This window comes from Pleurodeles waltl, chromosome 5 (assembly GCF_031143425.1).
Source record: "Pleurodeles waltl isolate 20211129_DDA chromosome 5, aPleWal1.hap1.20221129, whole genome shotgun sequence".
Classification (NCBI taxonomy): domain Eukaryota; kingdom Metazoa; phylum Chordata; class Amphibia; order Caudata; family Salamandridae; genus Pleurodeles; species Pleurodeles waltl.
Window position 1 is genome coordinate 79,055,972 of NC_090444.1, and position 17,270 is coordinate 79,073,241.

A 17,270-nucleotide genomic window follows, 5' to 3' on the forward strand; every position below is an offset into this window, starting at 1 on the left:
TTTGATGAACAGATGTAGAGTCTGAATAAGACTTTCAACCAATCAGAAACTTGTCTGTATTTGTGTTATACAAGGTTGGTGAGACACATAAATGTGGTGCATGAATCGATCGGATAAGTAAAAGATTATTTTTAAAAATGTTATTGCTTCGTTTTTTTTTTTAATAGCTGGCAAGGTAACTCAGTGTGTTAAACGTCTGCTACTTACATCTGCTGTGACCCGGTCATAGGTTTAAATGCTGGTAAAGCCATATCAGACTTTCATCCTTCTGAGTTTAGTGAATGGAATACCATTACATTTGGTAACAGTAGTCAGCACTGGTTCTTTACATAGCTCACTGACAGTAAAACTAGGATCTTTCTGGTTTTAAAAGTTGATTGCACACGATCCTCTACAATTCTCCGCATTGGTGGTTGTGAACAAAGGAAACCTAATTGCTCTTTCCTGTGAAAAAAAAACCCAGCACTGACCTTAAATTACTGTTGTCTCCCACTTGCCTTTGGATGGTGGATGTTCTCCTTTAGAAGCTTCACATTAGCGGCCTATTTTACTGGGAAAGTTTAACAAATCAGACCCATTACCCAAACATTTTGCGGCCTTTTCTAACCTTTGGCTCTGATGCAGCGCTGTGCCAAGCAGGTAGGTGAATCTTTATACTCAGGACAGAAGCTGTCAGGATCTGTTACCCAATTCTCCATCTATCTACACCAACTTCCACTTCTGCTAGTCTCCTGCTGTTATTTGGCTACACATGGGGATTCATGATATTAATACATTTAAAACTATCACCCAATGTCTTCTCTTACAAATCATACAGGTGATAAACTCATACCTTACTTAAAGCAGTGCAAGGGTTATTAAAAAAAAAAAAAAAAAAAAGGCGACAGTGATGCCTGGCCACATATCGAACCACTAGGAACTGATGTATGTGCTCCTTGTATGAACACCCATTAAATCATACGTTTAACAATGGGATCTGCAAATCACTTCACGCTAGTATACAACGTAACTGCAGCCATAGGAATGGGAAAAAATGGGGGATGTTGATATAAACTAAATTAATGCTTGGAAGCTAGGCACTGTAAAGGTGGAGACCTGATGACCCTTTGCACTGGTGTGTTGGTGGAGTCCTACACCCTTGTAGAAGTGTTGCACATACTGCACCACAGTCTGGTGCCTCTGAATTGGACATGAAAGGTCACTTGCCATCACAAGACCAAGAGATGCAGGTGGCATGAAGTAGGCTAGCTGTAGGCCCTGACTGACTGCACTGAGCACTATCTCACAAACACTGGAGCAATGATGAAGCACCAGGAAGTTGCCACTGCTCGAGATGCTGCTAGGATAAGGTAGGTGGTAATGAGAAACAGTGCGAGGACGCAGTCTTTTCAGATCCCGCTTGCCACACCCTATTTATCGGCGGACAAAAAACTTCATTCCTGATGGAAGAGCCTCAGCCAGCTTCACAGTCAGAAATATCTCCATGGCAGGCTAGCCTGCACAAGGCCACTATGCCCACAACACCAGAAGACCGCTCTTATTTTGGGGCGGGCTTCCAATGATGTCATAACATGCCCAAAACCAGCATGCGGGCCACAGACAAGAGAGAAAGAAACAGGCAGTTAGGTGCAATGGAAGCATCTTTTTTTAAATAACCTCCTAATTTTTTGTTTGTTTTTGAAAAACAAAAAAAATGATAACTAGCAGGCCATGCTGCCATAACATGGCGTGCCAACCGACACTGAGCACTATTACTGAAAATACTCCCACAGTATCGAGGTAAGCACTACTGGCAAAAAGAACGCAGAAAACTTTGAATGTGGCAGGCAGTACCAGCTGGGATGGCAGCGATGTGGGCCTCTCCCCACACTAGAAGTTTGGTATCCAGCCCACGAAACCTTAAATCGGGCCTCTACAAAATAGGGGTATTGGTTGTGAGCCTTTCGCAAGTCATCGGTCCTCAACTGTCTCCTTAATGGAGACCCATGACCTGACTAACACTTGAATCTCTCGGGGTAGCCAGGCAGGGCAGTCCATGGCCTACTTCGCGGAGGTGGTATGGACTAGCAATCCCAATTCGCTAGCACACAACTAAAACACTCAAATGATTGTCCAGCCAGTTATTTTTCTTTCACAAGGAAAATGATCCAAACTATAACATACTATGGAATAATTTATAGATCTATACATCAAGAAGGTGAAAATACCCTTTGAGACACCCTTAAATCATATTTCACCCCTATTGGGGACTGAACCACAATTACAATATCCGTAAACTATACCAGATGTAACATCACTTTATAGGGGTGTCATTACATATAAGGCAGCCTTACTGGCTTTGCCAAAGGGTAACCACATCTATAAAGCAGGCCTATGAATAAAAAAGTAAACTAGGCAAGTGATATGGATAATTTAGATGGATATGTGATGTTGGAACATCTCTGGATGTTAAACTAAGATGTAGCTGAAAATGATTTAGGGGTTCGAGTAAACGGAACGACATCTGGAGATGTAGGCTGACAGCAGTAAATTGTTTTTATTTGTTTTATTATGTTTATATTTTTTATTCATGTATCTGTTTGTGTCACATTGTCATATACCCGTTATATGCCTGATGAGAAGGAGACATAAAATTGGGTGAGTTGAGTGTTCGTGGTAGGAGAGGAGATATTTCATTGAGAGTTAGCCTGATCTATAGCATCAAGTGGTAATATTATGCAACACTAGCGGTGTGTCAAGGGGGGTTAGGACTGAACGGAATAGTGCGATTTTAATTTATTTCCTTTTTGTTGTTTTAGTTCTGTTTGGCACTACTTTTCATAGCTTCTGCCAATACATTTTGATAGATACTTTTATTTGGAACATATGGAGTGATGTGGGCCTACCATAAGCAATTATAATTATTTGTGTCATTTATATTTGCTGGTTAGGTCTGAAGTAGGATGACAGTCTAGATGTTTAAAGGTAGAACTGAACGGGAGGGAGGCTATGTGCATTGTAATGGGTTAATTGGCAAATTTAAACCTAGCGAAGAGAGTTTCTGTTCCCCCTTCCTCTGTCTGCTGCGCGTAGACGCTGAGTGTGCATAGGGTGAGTTTCTAGTATTAAGGATTGGTTTGAGGAATTTAGTGTGTTGTTTATGTTTGACTGGATTCGTGTTTTTTATTGACGGTGATGTGAAGTCCTGATTGTGGGTCTTTTCAAATAACTGAAATTGTTTGAGGAATATTACAACTGACAGTTTACTACGTGGAAAGGTATGGCTAGCTGTATGAGGGAAATATGCATGTTTTTCTTTTATGTTTTTTCACAGTTTTTTTTTTTTGGGGGGGGGGGGGGGTTTCTTTTCTTGTAGTACCAATGAACAGTGAGTGTCACAACTTTTGTGGTGTTTGTTACTTGTTGTAATTATTATTGTGCTTAATGGCGTTATTTGATTTCAAATAATTTCTTTGTTTGGACTTTGGTTGTTTCACTGTGGAAAATTTAAGGGATGAGATACACTGTTGTACTGCTGTTGAAATTTGTGAAATCCTTCCAGCGGCACAGCTTTATCAGGATTGTCTATACTGCAGTCATTATAATGGAGTAAAAGGATCTCCCACCTGACTTTTTATGGACCGGATATTTATTCTTTGTATTCTTTTAAAGAAACTGAAGACACTGATGCATTGTACGTAATTACAACCCACCGTGAGGGAATGCTTTAAAAACTGTAATCAATATTTGAGAGAGGGTTTACAATTGTAGTATCTAGGCAAGTTAATCTTTAATAGTGATCCACTTTACATTTTGATATGGTGAAGCAATAATTACAACGGTTTATACCGTATAGACTGTACTGGAAATGTGTGTATTGAATTTTCACATTATGGACAGGATGTATCAACTGAGAGGGTATACACAATTGAAGTAGCTAGGCGAGCAAATCTTTAAATTGAATAAAACAGGAAGGATGAGTCTGAATGTGTTTAGTGATCTATTTTACATTTCGATATGGGCGCAATGATTGTACTGATAATGTATGTATTGAATTTTCACTAGTATGGATCGGATATATTTTGTAATTTGTATTTATGATTTGGGGAGTACATGTGTTGAACTTTGTTATGTTTCGCTTCAATTGGACTGTAATTTCTTCACCTGCTTATCTAATTTCCAATGGATAGCGTATGACTCAAATTGAATAACTTCATGTCACATAGGGATTCCTTCTGCTTATAAAACTTTTTTGTTATCTTTATTTCAACCCTGATGACACTATAGGATTCGTGAAACACGTGTCGGTTGGCATTACTTCTGATTTATACCTGTGATGACTCAAAATAGTTGAAGTCTCTACAACTGGATATTTCTACCTGCGAACTGTATCTAACGAGGAACCAGTTGTTGACATTTCTATAGGTTGATGGAATAATTTGGATGCAATATTTATCTATAATCGATGTCTGTGTATTGGAGTAGGCTGTGAGTGAATTATGCTCTGAACAAATTGAATATATTATGGTCTGACGAAAACATATTATCCATACCATTTATGCATATGAATAATACATCTAAGATTTGGTATTCAAAGAACCTGTATTTGAAGAATTATGTTGGGGTGCCTCCTTCATTAAGACATTTTTGGAGTATATGAAGCAGGCTATTGGCTTTGTCAAGGGGTCACCAAAATAAGATGTATTAGGCAAGCCTATTGACTTTGTCAAGGGTTGACATGAATGAAACAGGAGTTACATGTTTGCATTCAACATTAAACCAATGTACTATATTTAAATGCATTATTGGTAAGAAGCATTACAGAGTTCATAAATAATTATTGTCAAAAAATAGTTTCAACTAAATATTTTTTTTTCAGTGATAAAGGTGCCAAGAGCCTTTCACCTCTATAGGCCACAAGATGTAGTCAGAGCATTAATCAGTAGGAGTCCCAGCACTCCCGAGATGAAGAGCACGAGTTCCAGTTCAGAGTGCTTTAAAATAATGAGAAACGTGGCCTGGGGAGTCATGGTTTTAAGGCCCCCTGAAACTTAGGGCAAGTCTGTCAAATCATTCCTGGTGGGCGAGGAGGGACTGCTGCTGCATAATCAGTCTTGACCCAGCTCCTCATGGGAACAGTCCAACCTAAACTCCCTGACTCAGAACACAAGCTATCTAGGACCAGTTTTGCCCTAGTTAGGTATCTTCAGTCAGGTATAGCTTGGTTCCAATGGCATGGTGAGCCTGGGACCCACCTTGTTCTTTTTGCAATAACGAAGTAGGCCTGAACGGTGTAGACAAATGGGCAACTGGAACAATATTTTGGATTGTTCCCTTCACTGTCACTAACTGTGATTGTGATTTTAACAACTGATGAATTGATATTGTTCCATTGGCCTTTTTTCAACACATTATATTATTTTTAACTTTTCATTGCGTGATCACTTGAGAACTTCACAGAGCAGTAAATATTTTGTACCAGTTTGCTTGTTTTCAGTCATTTTATAATGTATTGTAAAGTTGTTGACGTTTACTGAGGTGTTCAAAACAATTGGTTCTGCTTGGAATCTGTTTGCATCTGTACCCCTAGAATCAAGGTACTTTAAACTACGAGCAGCCCCGGCTTCTGTTTTGCAATGTTTTACTGTGAACATATATCACAACAGGTTTTTAAACTGGTTTGAACATAATCGTCCTGTGTTGGCCGACTGCAACGTCAAAGTATAATCAACCCTTCAATTCTTGCATACGGCTGGCGGCTCTTATATGTCAAAGAGATCAGGTGTGTAGGGTGAGACATGGAAACTGTTACGATCTCTTACAAACGTTTTGCAGCTTAGTGCTATTCTGTACTATTCTATCCTATACATATACCATGCATCATTCTGACACACAGTAATTTGGGACACAAAGGACCCAATTCTCCTTTTGGACATCAACCATAGGGAACGCTATATCATTTATTATACCGGATACTGTAATCCTACCATGTAATCCTCACGCTTACATTATACTCCCGGTCATTAAAGTTTAAAGCACGGTCTTGTTTTGGCCAGGGGGGCCAGGGTGAGGAAAGTTAAAAAGATTGTGAGCAACATTACTGGGAAATGGTTTTTCATTAAGTATTGAACAAGAACGTATATTGAAAGAGTTGATAAGCTCAAAAGCAGAATCCGAACAGTGACGGAGAGTCTGTGACAGTCCAACATTCATTCCTAAATTTGTCTAAGTGTTAAGAAAATGTTGAAGTCCAGCCATGCTTCTTACTTTAGCACAATATCCCGTTTTAAGGCCTCCCTGTCAGAGCCATTTTGAAGAAGGGCTTTTAACAAATGTTCTCTAGCTTCATGGGTGATCTTTGCACTCCACAAATTTTCATATTTCCATTTTAAAAGGGCTAGTATGGGGCAAAGCTCTTTCTCAATCCTCCCACCTTAATCATCCGATTTGTCACAAGGGCCTGAAAATGTGGGTCTTTAACGATTCTCCTTTTTTCTAAGTAGTTCTGTTCATGTGCCTCTGGAGGCAGGGTTTAGTGTTGGGCACCTTGCTTCAGGGTTATTGCTACACTCCAGAAATAGATATCTTCACTACCATCATCGAGGGTATCGGTCAGGATTCTACCATCCTGCCTCTCGGAGTCGCGAAGAAGGGCCCTGTGGAACTCAGCCTTTACATCACTATAGAACAATATACGTGTTGGAAATCTGCCCTTTCATGCACAGTCACCCCAAATCTTTTGACCTTTTTGCAGTAATCTATTTTTGCTTACTTTAGAGTTCTGCGTGCTTTACTCCTGCTAATCAGTGTTAAAGTACATGTGCTCCTCCTTTTTAAAAATAGTAACATTGGAATACACCTATTTGGCACATTTAATTAACTTCTAAGTCTGTAGTTTGAGGTATTACCTGTAACCAGGGCCAGTAAATTAAATGCTACTAGCGGGCTGCAGCACTCATCGTGCTACCCACTACAGCAGCACTGTAAAACATGCTTCCAGGCCAGCCACTGCAGCCTGCTTAGTCTTTAAACTGCCATTTAGAACAGGCAAAATAATCTTTTTGCAGGTCTAAAGCCTTCCCTATAAGTAGTAATAAGTCCTAAACTGGGCATTAAAAGCTCGTAGGGCAGGGTGCATGATATTTGAAAGTAGGACATGTATATTAAATGTTTTATATGTACTGAAAGTGAATAATCTCCAAAGTCATTTTGGAGGCTAGTTCTCCCGTAGGTTAATACTGATGTACACAATTACATTTAATATGTGCAACATTCAGCTTGGGATTAACTAGCGAGATGATTCAAGGGCTCTTTTTAATGGTAATTTAAAATCAACCTTGGTGGTAAAGTCCGATTTTATATTATTATTTTTGAAATTACACTGTTAGAAAGTGTCATTGTCCTGCCTAAAACCAAATGGCTTTCCTGCCAGTGTCACCTGACCCTGATGGATCCCCTCTGGTGAGATGTGTTGCTTCCAGACAGTGGACAAATGGTTTTTGTTTTGGAGTGAGGGTGGTCCCTTCTTCAGCTTCAAGGATGCCTACCTCGTCACTGGCAGATAATGGTCACACCCTGGCATGTCTTCCTTTTGTTTCTCTAGTCAGGCTGGTTTCTGAGCCCAGTGAGAGGAGAAGAATTTGTTAAAACTGGTTTAGAGGTGGACAAAGGATTGCCCTCCAGCCACAGGCTGGCACTGCGCATCAAAGTAGACCCCCATAAACGTCTCTTCAGAACACACCTGGACCTGTGAGGAATAAGAAGGTCTGCCCTGCTGTCTGGAGACAGGGTTTGCTTGCCTTCAAACCAGGGCCCCCAGAAAGGATTACAATGGTCAGCTGGCTGACATGTTTGAGCTAGAGGGACAAAACAATCTTCCAGAAGCCTGCCCAGCTGACCATTTCCAGTGGATCTGCCCTGGGCCCTGACGCTGCCCTTTACTGGAGTGAGTCCTAACACCCAAATGGTGCCCACCCAGCCTCTGGATCCTTGGCTGGTGTTAGAGTGTGCACTTCTGCTCTAACTGCAAGAGCTAGAACTTAAAAACGTTCTACCAACTTTCTACCAGGATAATCGATATAGACTGGGGTTGCTGCTGAAGCTGTCAAATCACTGGTTGGCCTCAACTTGCCGGTTTGTCCCGCTGAAGGAGATCCGGAAAAGTTTCTAAGTCTGAATGCAAAAGCATTCGTAGGTGCAGACTTTCCCTGATCTGAGCCTTTCCCTTCTTCATCGATAACGGCACCTGGACCCTGCAATTCAGCAGCCCACCATCAAGCTCCGCTTTGGATTTAGGATGCATCCTGCCATTCTGATGACTTGTGAATGACCACTTTTCTCCATTAAAGTGTCTAAGTTAGAAGGTAAACTTTTCACCAGACAAACCTGGTCGCTGTGTTTGACAGCAATGCATCATGGTTAGACTTAACCTTTGACTTGGTCTAGCATGACCGGATGCCTGTGGTTGGCGCTTGGTTATTTTTAGTATGAGCTTAATTAAACATTGAAAAATTAATATCTCTGGTTCTACTTAGTGGATTTTTGCTGTCATTGCAATCAATAAATGTTACAATACTTTTTTACATTGATTTGACATTTTTCTTGTGTTGTGTTTTCCCTTTATTACTATGTGAGAACTGCTTAAATACTTTACACATTGCCCTTAAGTTAAGCCTGACTATGTTGTGCCATAGCTAGTAGTGGGGGGGGGGGGGGGGGGGGGGGGGGTAGACTGGTTTATTTAGTGACTTTTGTGTTTCACCCTAAGAAGGGCTGAGATTATTATTATTATAGGTGGATTCTTACTCCTTAAACTAATTCTCTAATTTCATACAACCACAAATCCACATTTGGCATACTTAAATTACTCTTCACCATCCAGTCCAGATTCTTGTCCAATTTCCCAAATGCCTTAGGGTCCTTGTAGTTTCCTGTGTCATCATACCCTCCTAGATTATGTCATGGTTATTCTCTGTTCACTAGCTTGGCTACAGAATCCTACAGTTAACAAGAGACATTTATATCTACAGTCTGGACCCCTCTCTCTCTTGGCTCAGATCTGTAATCTGTTCCTGGCTTTCCTGTTTGCAGCCTTTTGCCTCCTGGCTTTGCTGATCTTCCCCTTTCGAGGTTCCAGTTCAGCCTTCCCTTCAGTGGTGGTTCCCTGATTCCCTGCAGCAAGTGTATTCCTTACACCTGGCCCGCTCTCTGCATTTACCTATACTTTATTCTTGAGCCGCCTGCTATTTGAGCTAGTGGGGGCAGAGGCTCGCAACTGACTTGGTTGTTGAGTCTCCTGCTGCTTCGCTGTGTTCTTGGTGTTTAGTCTCCTGGCTAGTGTTTTGATTAGATTTCTATCCCTTGTTAACCTGGCTCTCTGTTTCTGTGATAGTCACTGTTTCTGGTCGTCTGCACTCTTCCTGATCTCTCCTGTAAACTCCATGCTTTATATTCTGTGTATTACAGTCCTGACCCCACTCTTTTTTCGGTCCTACTTTTCTCTGAGCCCTGTTCCTGTGTTCCCTCCACTACACCCCTTTGTCTTCTTGTGTGTTTACATTAGAATTGTGATTGTCATTGCTACCAAGGGTGCCAGTTAAGGTTCTGAGGTTTGTGTCTCTAGCACAGAGAACCACACAGCGCTCTTTCTACACAGGAGCTGCTGGGTGCCTCGCCGAACTCTAAGATTAATCTGCTCCTTCCTTTCTGCTAAGATCCTTTGACCTCACAGTGAGATCACTATGAAAGGAGCATACACACTATCATTTATGATAATTTGTCTATCGTTTCCCTTGCACCCCTTTGTTGTAGTATTATCTTATAGTTTCCCTTTGCAGGCGTCGTTACCAGACCACAACCTCTTCCAACCTGTTCCAGGCCTCGGCTTCAGTTCTTCCTTTTCAACTTTGAGGGATTTACTTGTGTATGCCGTCTGCTTCCCTGGAAATCCCCACCACCACCACAGAGTGCACATATCACCGTGTTATCCAGGCTTGTCTGAAACTCACCTAGCTAGTCTCCAAAACAGCGTGATTCTCTGAAAGTGCTAGCCATGGAATCATGGCAGTGGTTAGACGATAATCCTCCAAACATTTGTTCAACACAAAAATGCTTATCAGACTGCCCTCCAAGCAGAGAGCTTTCTAGCTGGCACTAATGTTACTATTTCACATGGCCTGTGCACTGGCAATCCTCAGCTACTGGCTGCCATCTAGGTAGGCCTTTCACACCACTGGATCTGTTCTTTGTAAATACCTTGCTGGGAGTAGGTAAGACTGGTGATGGACTAGCATTCTGTAATTGTCTCCGTAACTATAGTGCAACTGGGTTCATGCTACGTGTGAAGAGCCCAGCATTTCCAGTGTGATACCACATACCTACTCTTTATCCTGTAGGTAACAGAATACACTTTAAAACAGATGCTTTCATTCTAATGAACAGCCATGTCAAGACATGTTTATCAATATAAAATTGGTAATTTTGGATTGGCAATAATAGTCACGCAAGCTAAAATATGGAGCTGATGCGTGACTGGTGGCTAGGAAAGTGAAAGGGGGGGGGGGGACTGGCACTAACAACAATCTACAGTAAAGCAAGCTTGAAAATTGTGAACCCAAAAACACCTGATGGACACCTGAAAGTTAAATACTTCACGTGATTCTTTCTAGTTGCTACATGGTATTCTGCATGTCTAGGGTGTCACATGCAAACACATTAGAAGATAGCGCTAAGTCATGGGCCTCTTTTACATGAGGCATTAATGAGACAAATATTCCAGCAAGCAAGAAAAGGGGCTCATCAGTAAAAGCTGCCACTTTTCTATGTCTTTTTGCAACAAGGAACGAATGAGACAACATATGGAGTCAGTCGATGTAGACAATGCAAACAATGTAGACAAAGGAAATGAACAAAAGGATAGGCACAAAGTACATGTTCATGGATGCTGAAGCATTTTATTTCCTTAAATTTCAATTCAGTTGCTCAAAATAAGGTCACCAAAGATGGAGAGATATACGACCGACAACACTGCTGAGCATAAGAGGTGAGGCGTGCAAAGCAACAAAGGATTGAGAATGGATCATCAAGAGAAAGATGCGGACAGGAAATAGAAATCAGGAGCTAAGATACAGGAGCTACCATACAGACATTCCTCTGACAAACATTGAATGTATTACAAATTAATTATAAACCAATATTTTAATCACACTATAAGCAGGTCAGACATTTTACATGGACACATTTGAGATTTCAGCTTGATACATTCTAGCCAAAGGTGTGAACTTAGTCATTTTCCTAAACCTTCACAACAGCAGCCAAGTGGTGTATGTTTAGTATGGTAACCAGTGTTGAGATGTATCATAAGGTTTAATGCCTAAATCTGCAAACTAGAAGCAACAACTGATAAGGTCCCTTTCTAACAGTGAGCGCCTTGAAATATTAAGTCCGTTCATACTACTGGACAAAAAAAAATCAAGACTTCCAGCAGTCTAAAATCATGATAAGGAAGGCTTGTGTCATAGCCCATCTTTGAGTGAAAAGCAAGCTACAACAAAAGACATAGCAGGCAGATGAGCAAAAACACTTGGCGGACTAGAATGGAGGGTTAATGAGAAATTGTCAGCAGTGCACTACTAGACAGAAAGTCACAAGTTACTGTAAATGCAAGAGTCACTGTGTGCTTACAAACCTCTGAAAATATTACAAATACCTTTTCCTTTTTAGCCTACAACAACCTGCAGTCTGCCCTAACAGGCCTCCTCCCACACAATTAAAATGAAAGCTGACTGAGAGCTCTGCCTCATACACGATACAGATGTATTCTGTATGAAGATTTCCAAGCCCACTATCCATAACATGCATTTGAAATACAGCTACTCACTCTTCTAACATAAGAGCAACAGAACAGAGAAATACATTTTATTTTTCATTTCTCTTACTTAAGAAAACAAGTGAGGCTCCCGCTTTTCAGAATAACGTCTCCCTTTCCTGCCATGGGTCTGTGCAGACCCACGGGAGACGTGGAATTTCTCACTATGGGTCTCTCTACACAGACAGTACTTCAGGTAAGTGCCTGCTCTCCTTTCATCCATGAAGAGCAGAAACCACAGTCCTGAGAGGTAAATCCTAGGGGGAAGTATGAGAGGGAGTCAGAGTGCCAGGGATTTCTTTGGTAAAATGTAGGGTGGACAGCATACGGTGTTACCTAGGGGTAGAGGATAAGAGGTAGCTAGAGCACTTCGTTTCCCCTAAATATATTATGGAAAGGAGGGAAGGATGTTATTTGTTTAAAACATTTTAGAGGAAAGAAGCCAAAGGGAGGCAGGAGGAGGTTGAAAATTGTCATTTGGTGCAGCTCATCATGTGCCCTTGATCCACAAGCTTAGAAAGAATTTGGGGACCATACAGAATATAATATTGCCAGGCCTCGAAAATTCTTCTCACCCACTCACTATGGCGAGCCTTATTTAATCAGGTTGAGCTAATTTTAGGACCTACTAGCCCCTTCTAGTGAGTTGACAAAAAACAGGTGTTCTGTTCAGAGGGAAAATGCAGGAGCAATAAAGATGCCTTTGAATCTTGTGATTTTGTCACATTAGCTCTGTGTTTAGTGACAGAGGTCAAAAGTCAGTTTGTCTTACAATTAATTTTCCTTCTGACTGCAAAGTTCCAGTATTTTGTAAGGCAAACTCTCTGATTTCCTGTACAAAGAGTATTAAAATGTGTGTGAAATATATTTCAGTAGTTGTGAAAGCCCATTTTTTGTGTGATGAAAAACATATTTAGAAGATGAAAACAAATCACAACACTTTGCTTGGTGATTTGCAAACGATAAATAGGTTTTCTGAAACCCAATTCTCACAGATTATTGTTAACACACTATATAGTTTAATCAGCAAAGCTGCAAGTTAGTGGAATTTTTTTGGACATTTCTTGGAAATGTACTGTCTGTAAATGACAGTGTGCTGCCACATCATGCTTTAGTGATATATTTATTAAAAGAGAGTGTTTAAACAAACTGAGAAACATTCCTGCCCTGATGCCAATGCTATTAGTAAACTAAGAGGCAAGTCATGGATCGTATGTCCCCTATATGTGGGCTAGTTTCTTATTAGACATGGAGCAAACATTTAGTCTAGTTAATCAAACAAACAAGGTTTTTTGTACATCAGAAATCCTAAGCTTACATATTTGAAGGTGCACTCGTGAGAGTGAAGAAAAAGGCAAGACTGCAAAATAAAATATTTGCCTAGGATCACATAATTTGAGACCTCTTTACAGGGTTAAGTACGTTACAGTTAGGTCGAGTAGATTATTAAAGTTACTCTACCTGCAAGTCTGGTAACATTTGTATAATTTTTCGGGGCCAGACTGCTAAGGAGTTGCTATCAACAACAGAGCTTTTTTCTACCTCTGCTTTCAAGTGACATCATAGACAATACGAGCTTCTTAGCTTGAAGACATGAAAGCTATGATGACAAAGACATGTGGGTGCTCTTGGAACTGGGAAGGAAGGTTGGAGAGGGAGCAAGAGCAGCTATGGTCCTAGACTGTGCCTCACCTTCCACTCTCCTCACCTTCCTCATGAGACATCACCCCACTAAGAAGCACTGCAACTGAAACTGTGAAGGCAGGAATTGACCAGAGAGATGGATTTCACCAATACTCAGCAACATTCAGGAATCTTCATCGCTATGCAACCTTTCTGATGTAACTTTAGCACCCACAGTTACACTACTGCAATTACTGTGAACTTTATCTGAAAAGTGCACTTGTAAAATATGACACCCACCTTCCTATTTATTAAACATACGTTATGCTATTTTATTTACTAAGAAGCTTGTTTTATGACCTTTAAGTTCCTCAATAATAGATCCTAAGTAGAAAACATGCCCGGTCAGACACAACAGATACAGAGGTTAATGATATGTATTTCTTTTTTTAGAAGATTTATGCTTGTATTTAGTATTTTTTAGACTGGTGACTAAAATAGTTTTTGCTCACTAGTGCAATACTAGTGGTCAGTGTGTCATCTTTTGCTTGACAGTCACTTTTTGAGGTGTGTCACCATTCTGTATTGATCCAAGGCACCATCTTTGTGCATCTCATCAAGCAATTTCAAGCCCCCATCTACCAGCACTGACGCTGACAGACAAGCTAAAAAAAAAATCTCTCACCTTTGCCCCAGAGACGAACACATGAGGCAAAAAAACCTTTGTGTCAACGAAAATAAAAAAAATCCGATGGAATGTTGATTAAGTAGCAAAATAATAGGGATCACATTTAAATCCTAGTCAAGGCTGAACATGCTTTTTGGAGATACAACTAGTCAGAAGAAACTGTGCACTAAGGCAAACAAAAATACCCCTCCAACTGCCTTTTGAATAATATAGAAAAGGATTGTATCCAGAAATAAAAACCAAGAAAACAAACTGTGCGCACTCTTACAAGGCACTTATCTAAACAAGATACTCAAAACCTAGGAGCATTAACTTCTGAAATGTGAATTCAGAAACAATTAATATGGCTTCTAAGGCAGTTGCATGTGGGTGGGTGAGTGCAAGATGTCACTGTATCCAAACACTGTGCATTTCACCTCTCAACACCATTGAATACAGTCCTTGTGCCAGATACATTGAGGAAAATCTGAATATTCAAGTCCGATGTTGCAAATATCCTCAAGTGGAAAACGATGAAACTGGCAGTCAGTATTCACGAAAGAAGATACATGAGAAAACGTAACCCGCTGGAGTCTCAAAGCATCAGCAGAAGTCAGTCTGGTCAACACGTGATCTTCAGCTTCTGATCTGCAGACTCTTGATTCAAGTGCTTAGTCAGCAAAGGTTCTGGTTACAATTCTCATTTCATAGAATGATTCCCATTTCGTCTAATGTAACGCACAGTCTTCACAAGGACAACAATTACTGCAGACAACTTCCGATCAACAGTATCCAACAGTGAACAATTCCTATTTCGCAAGAGCACATTTTATTTGGAAGATAAACGAGGCACACTGGTGTGGAGGTGGCATCTTAGGGTCAGTTTTTATCACAGCAGTACCAAATGTAGCGCACAGAATCAAACATAGGTCGCCAGCAGGGCAGCACGCTCAGCTTACCTCGCACAGGTCCCAGGACCTTGCTCTTCTGCGGACTTTGGCTCATGGACATAGAGCCAGAAGGCCTGTTACTGCTGAACGTGAAGCTGCCAGTTGGCTTAATCTGGGGAGAATTCTGCTGACTACTGCTGCTTGTGCCATTGCTAAAACTCCGGGCCCTGCCCAGCGTGTTCTCAGAGCACAACACAGGATTAGCACTAAAAAACAGAAATCAAGAGGATATTTTGTAAGTTTTCTAAAAGAAAAAAAGTTAATAAAACAAAATAATTTTATGAAAGCCAACAGCTGTAACATTTGTGTTCCATGAATACGTGAGCAACAATTAACGATTTAAAAGACATATATACCAGCTATTTTGCTGGTAACAGGCCTACTGTACATTCACATGCTGCTTCTTGCCCTGTCTCAGAACTTCAAATCTCCCTACAATTTCCTGGGGGTCTGGTTTTGTTATTGTATTCAGACTTCAATCGGTTCAACAATCCACACAAATTAAATTTTCTTTTCCTCCAGTTGTGAGGCCCATTTACATCATGCAGTTTGCATGCAAACAGCCATTTGTGTGCCTCTACCATTCTCTTTCTAGGGTGAAGGTGATCCCTCCACTCCAACCATATGCCACCAGGAACACTGTTTGACATTGAAGAACCTGAAGGAGTCTTCTGGTATTCACCTGTGTCAGCGCTATTACTGGGGAAGTTCACCTCAGGACCTCCAATTGTGAGAAACATCATACAGACCACTCATCAAGCAACGTAGGTGCAAATACAGGCACCGATTCTAAACACAGTCAGATTCTAAAACAGACAGCATTAGTCACCTGGCAGTTGTAGCATTAGTGCCTTATTGACAAGAAAGAGGCATTCATAACTTGAGAAGAGATAATCAGAAGCTGTGAAAGGAGCTCTACTTTCTAGATAGACTTTTAAAGCTCTAAAACATTTAGTCTGGATATTATTACCTCTGCTGATAACCACAAAGTTGAAGTAAAAACAAAACTGAGATTTCATGTTTTGAATGACCCTTTGTTATAAAGACGGTAACAACAGGAAAAAGCATGTCTTTGCTTTGAGGAAAAGTATGTTAGGTCCTTTCAGAACAAAGCCTGAAGCTTAGCATTTTTTTAATTTTTTATCAGAGATCATCGCCAAAATCTTCCAGGGCAGGTAGATCTTTTATTCTCACAAATACATGTGCATTTGAGAAACCAAATGAAATTTAGTGCCTGCTGAGGGGCAGGCTCGCCAATTATGGTTTGGTACTACAAGAGTCTATCAGAATAACACAGCATATCCTACTTTTGCAACAAGAATATGAGTGGCAGTACCAAAATACGCCCCAATGCCTGACCAATAGTGCTTTTAGAGGGTCAAGATCACCTTCCAGAACCCTAGAATAAAATTGCAGGACTGGAAGCGACTCAGATTTTAACCTGATAACTCTCCTGTTTGAACTCCCAAGAGAGGAACATGGGCCTGGGTATTTATGCTTGATAATGGGTATAGTTGACATAATATGGTTTCTTCTTACTTTGTCACTTGCATGTTTTTTTTTTCGTCTCTCCTAATTTTTCTGTGCACCCCTCAAGAGTGTTACCCCGAAAGTGTTCTCCCAAGTTCAGATTATGTCCTTAAGAAAAAGGTTCCAAATTAGTTTTTACCTAAATGGCAACAAATACAGGATCAAGTGTGCTACCTGATGTTTCTTGTGGATGGATTGCCTTATTTCATGCTGCATAACCTCCAATTAAAATAGCTAACACAAAAATCCTCTTGTACCCATCAAATCTTCTGCCCCAAAGACCAATTACAAACTCTAAGCTATTTACTCGTAGTATTATCTTGCAGTCGACTCCCTTCTAGCAGCACATACTATTGAGTTATTCAAATGTGCACACGCTAGTTCTTCCAGCAGCTGCCTCTCAAGATCAGCAAATGGAAGGGGCAAAAAATAAACACTCTGCTGAGGTGAGATCAGGACACCAGGCAGCAGGAGCTTGCCTTCAAAGGAAGAGCTGGTTCTAAAAATTAAGCACAGGGAAGAAAGTAATAACAGAATTACACTGACCAGTCGAGGAGGAGCGCAGCCCCATGGATGCTTTTACCACTCCCAACCGGGAGGGAAAATCCAGGTACAGAAGTTCGTTTGAAAAGTGAAAAGGTAACTGATGCTATCC

The 17,270-nt window shown here is 40.7% G+C and overlaps 1 protein-coding gene across 10 annotated transcripts in view; it reads right to left on the reverse strand.

The window, feature by feature from the left end:
- AGBL5 (AGBL carboxypeptidase 5) overlaps nucleotides 1–17,270 on the reverse strand; it is a 358,598-nt gene that overhangs the window by 122,242 nt on the left and 219,086 nt on the right. For all 10 annotated transcript variants that reach the window (XR_011203584.1, XR_011203583.1, XM_069233618.1 and 7 more), the window contains one exon: nucleotides 15,095–15,291. Coding sequence is in view for 8 of the 10 variants with exons in the window: in XM_069233618.1 (XP_069089719.1) it covers nucleotides 15,095–15,291 (197 nt within the window). In the remaining 2 variants the exon portion in view is untranslated. The remainder of the gene's footprint in view (nucleotides 1–15,094; nucleotides 15,292–17,270) is intronic.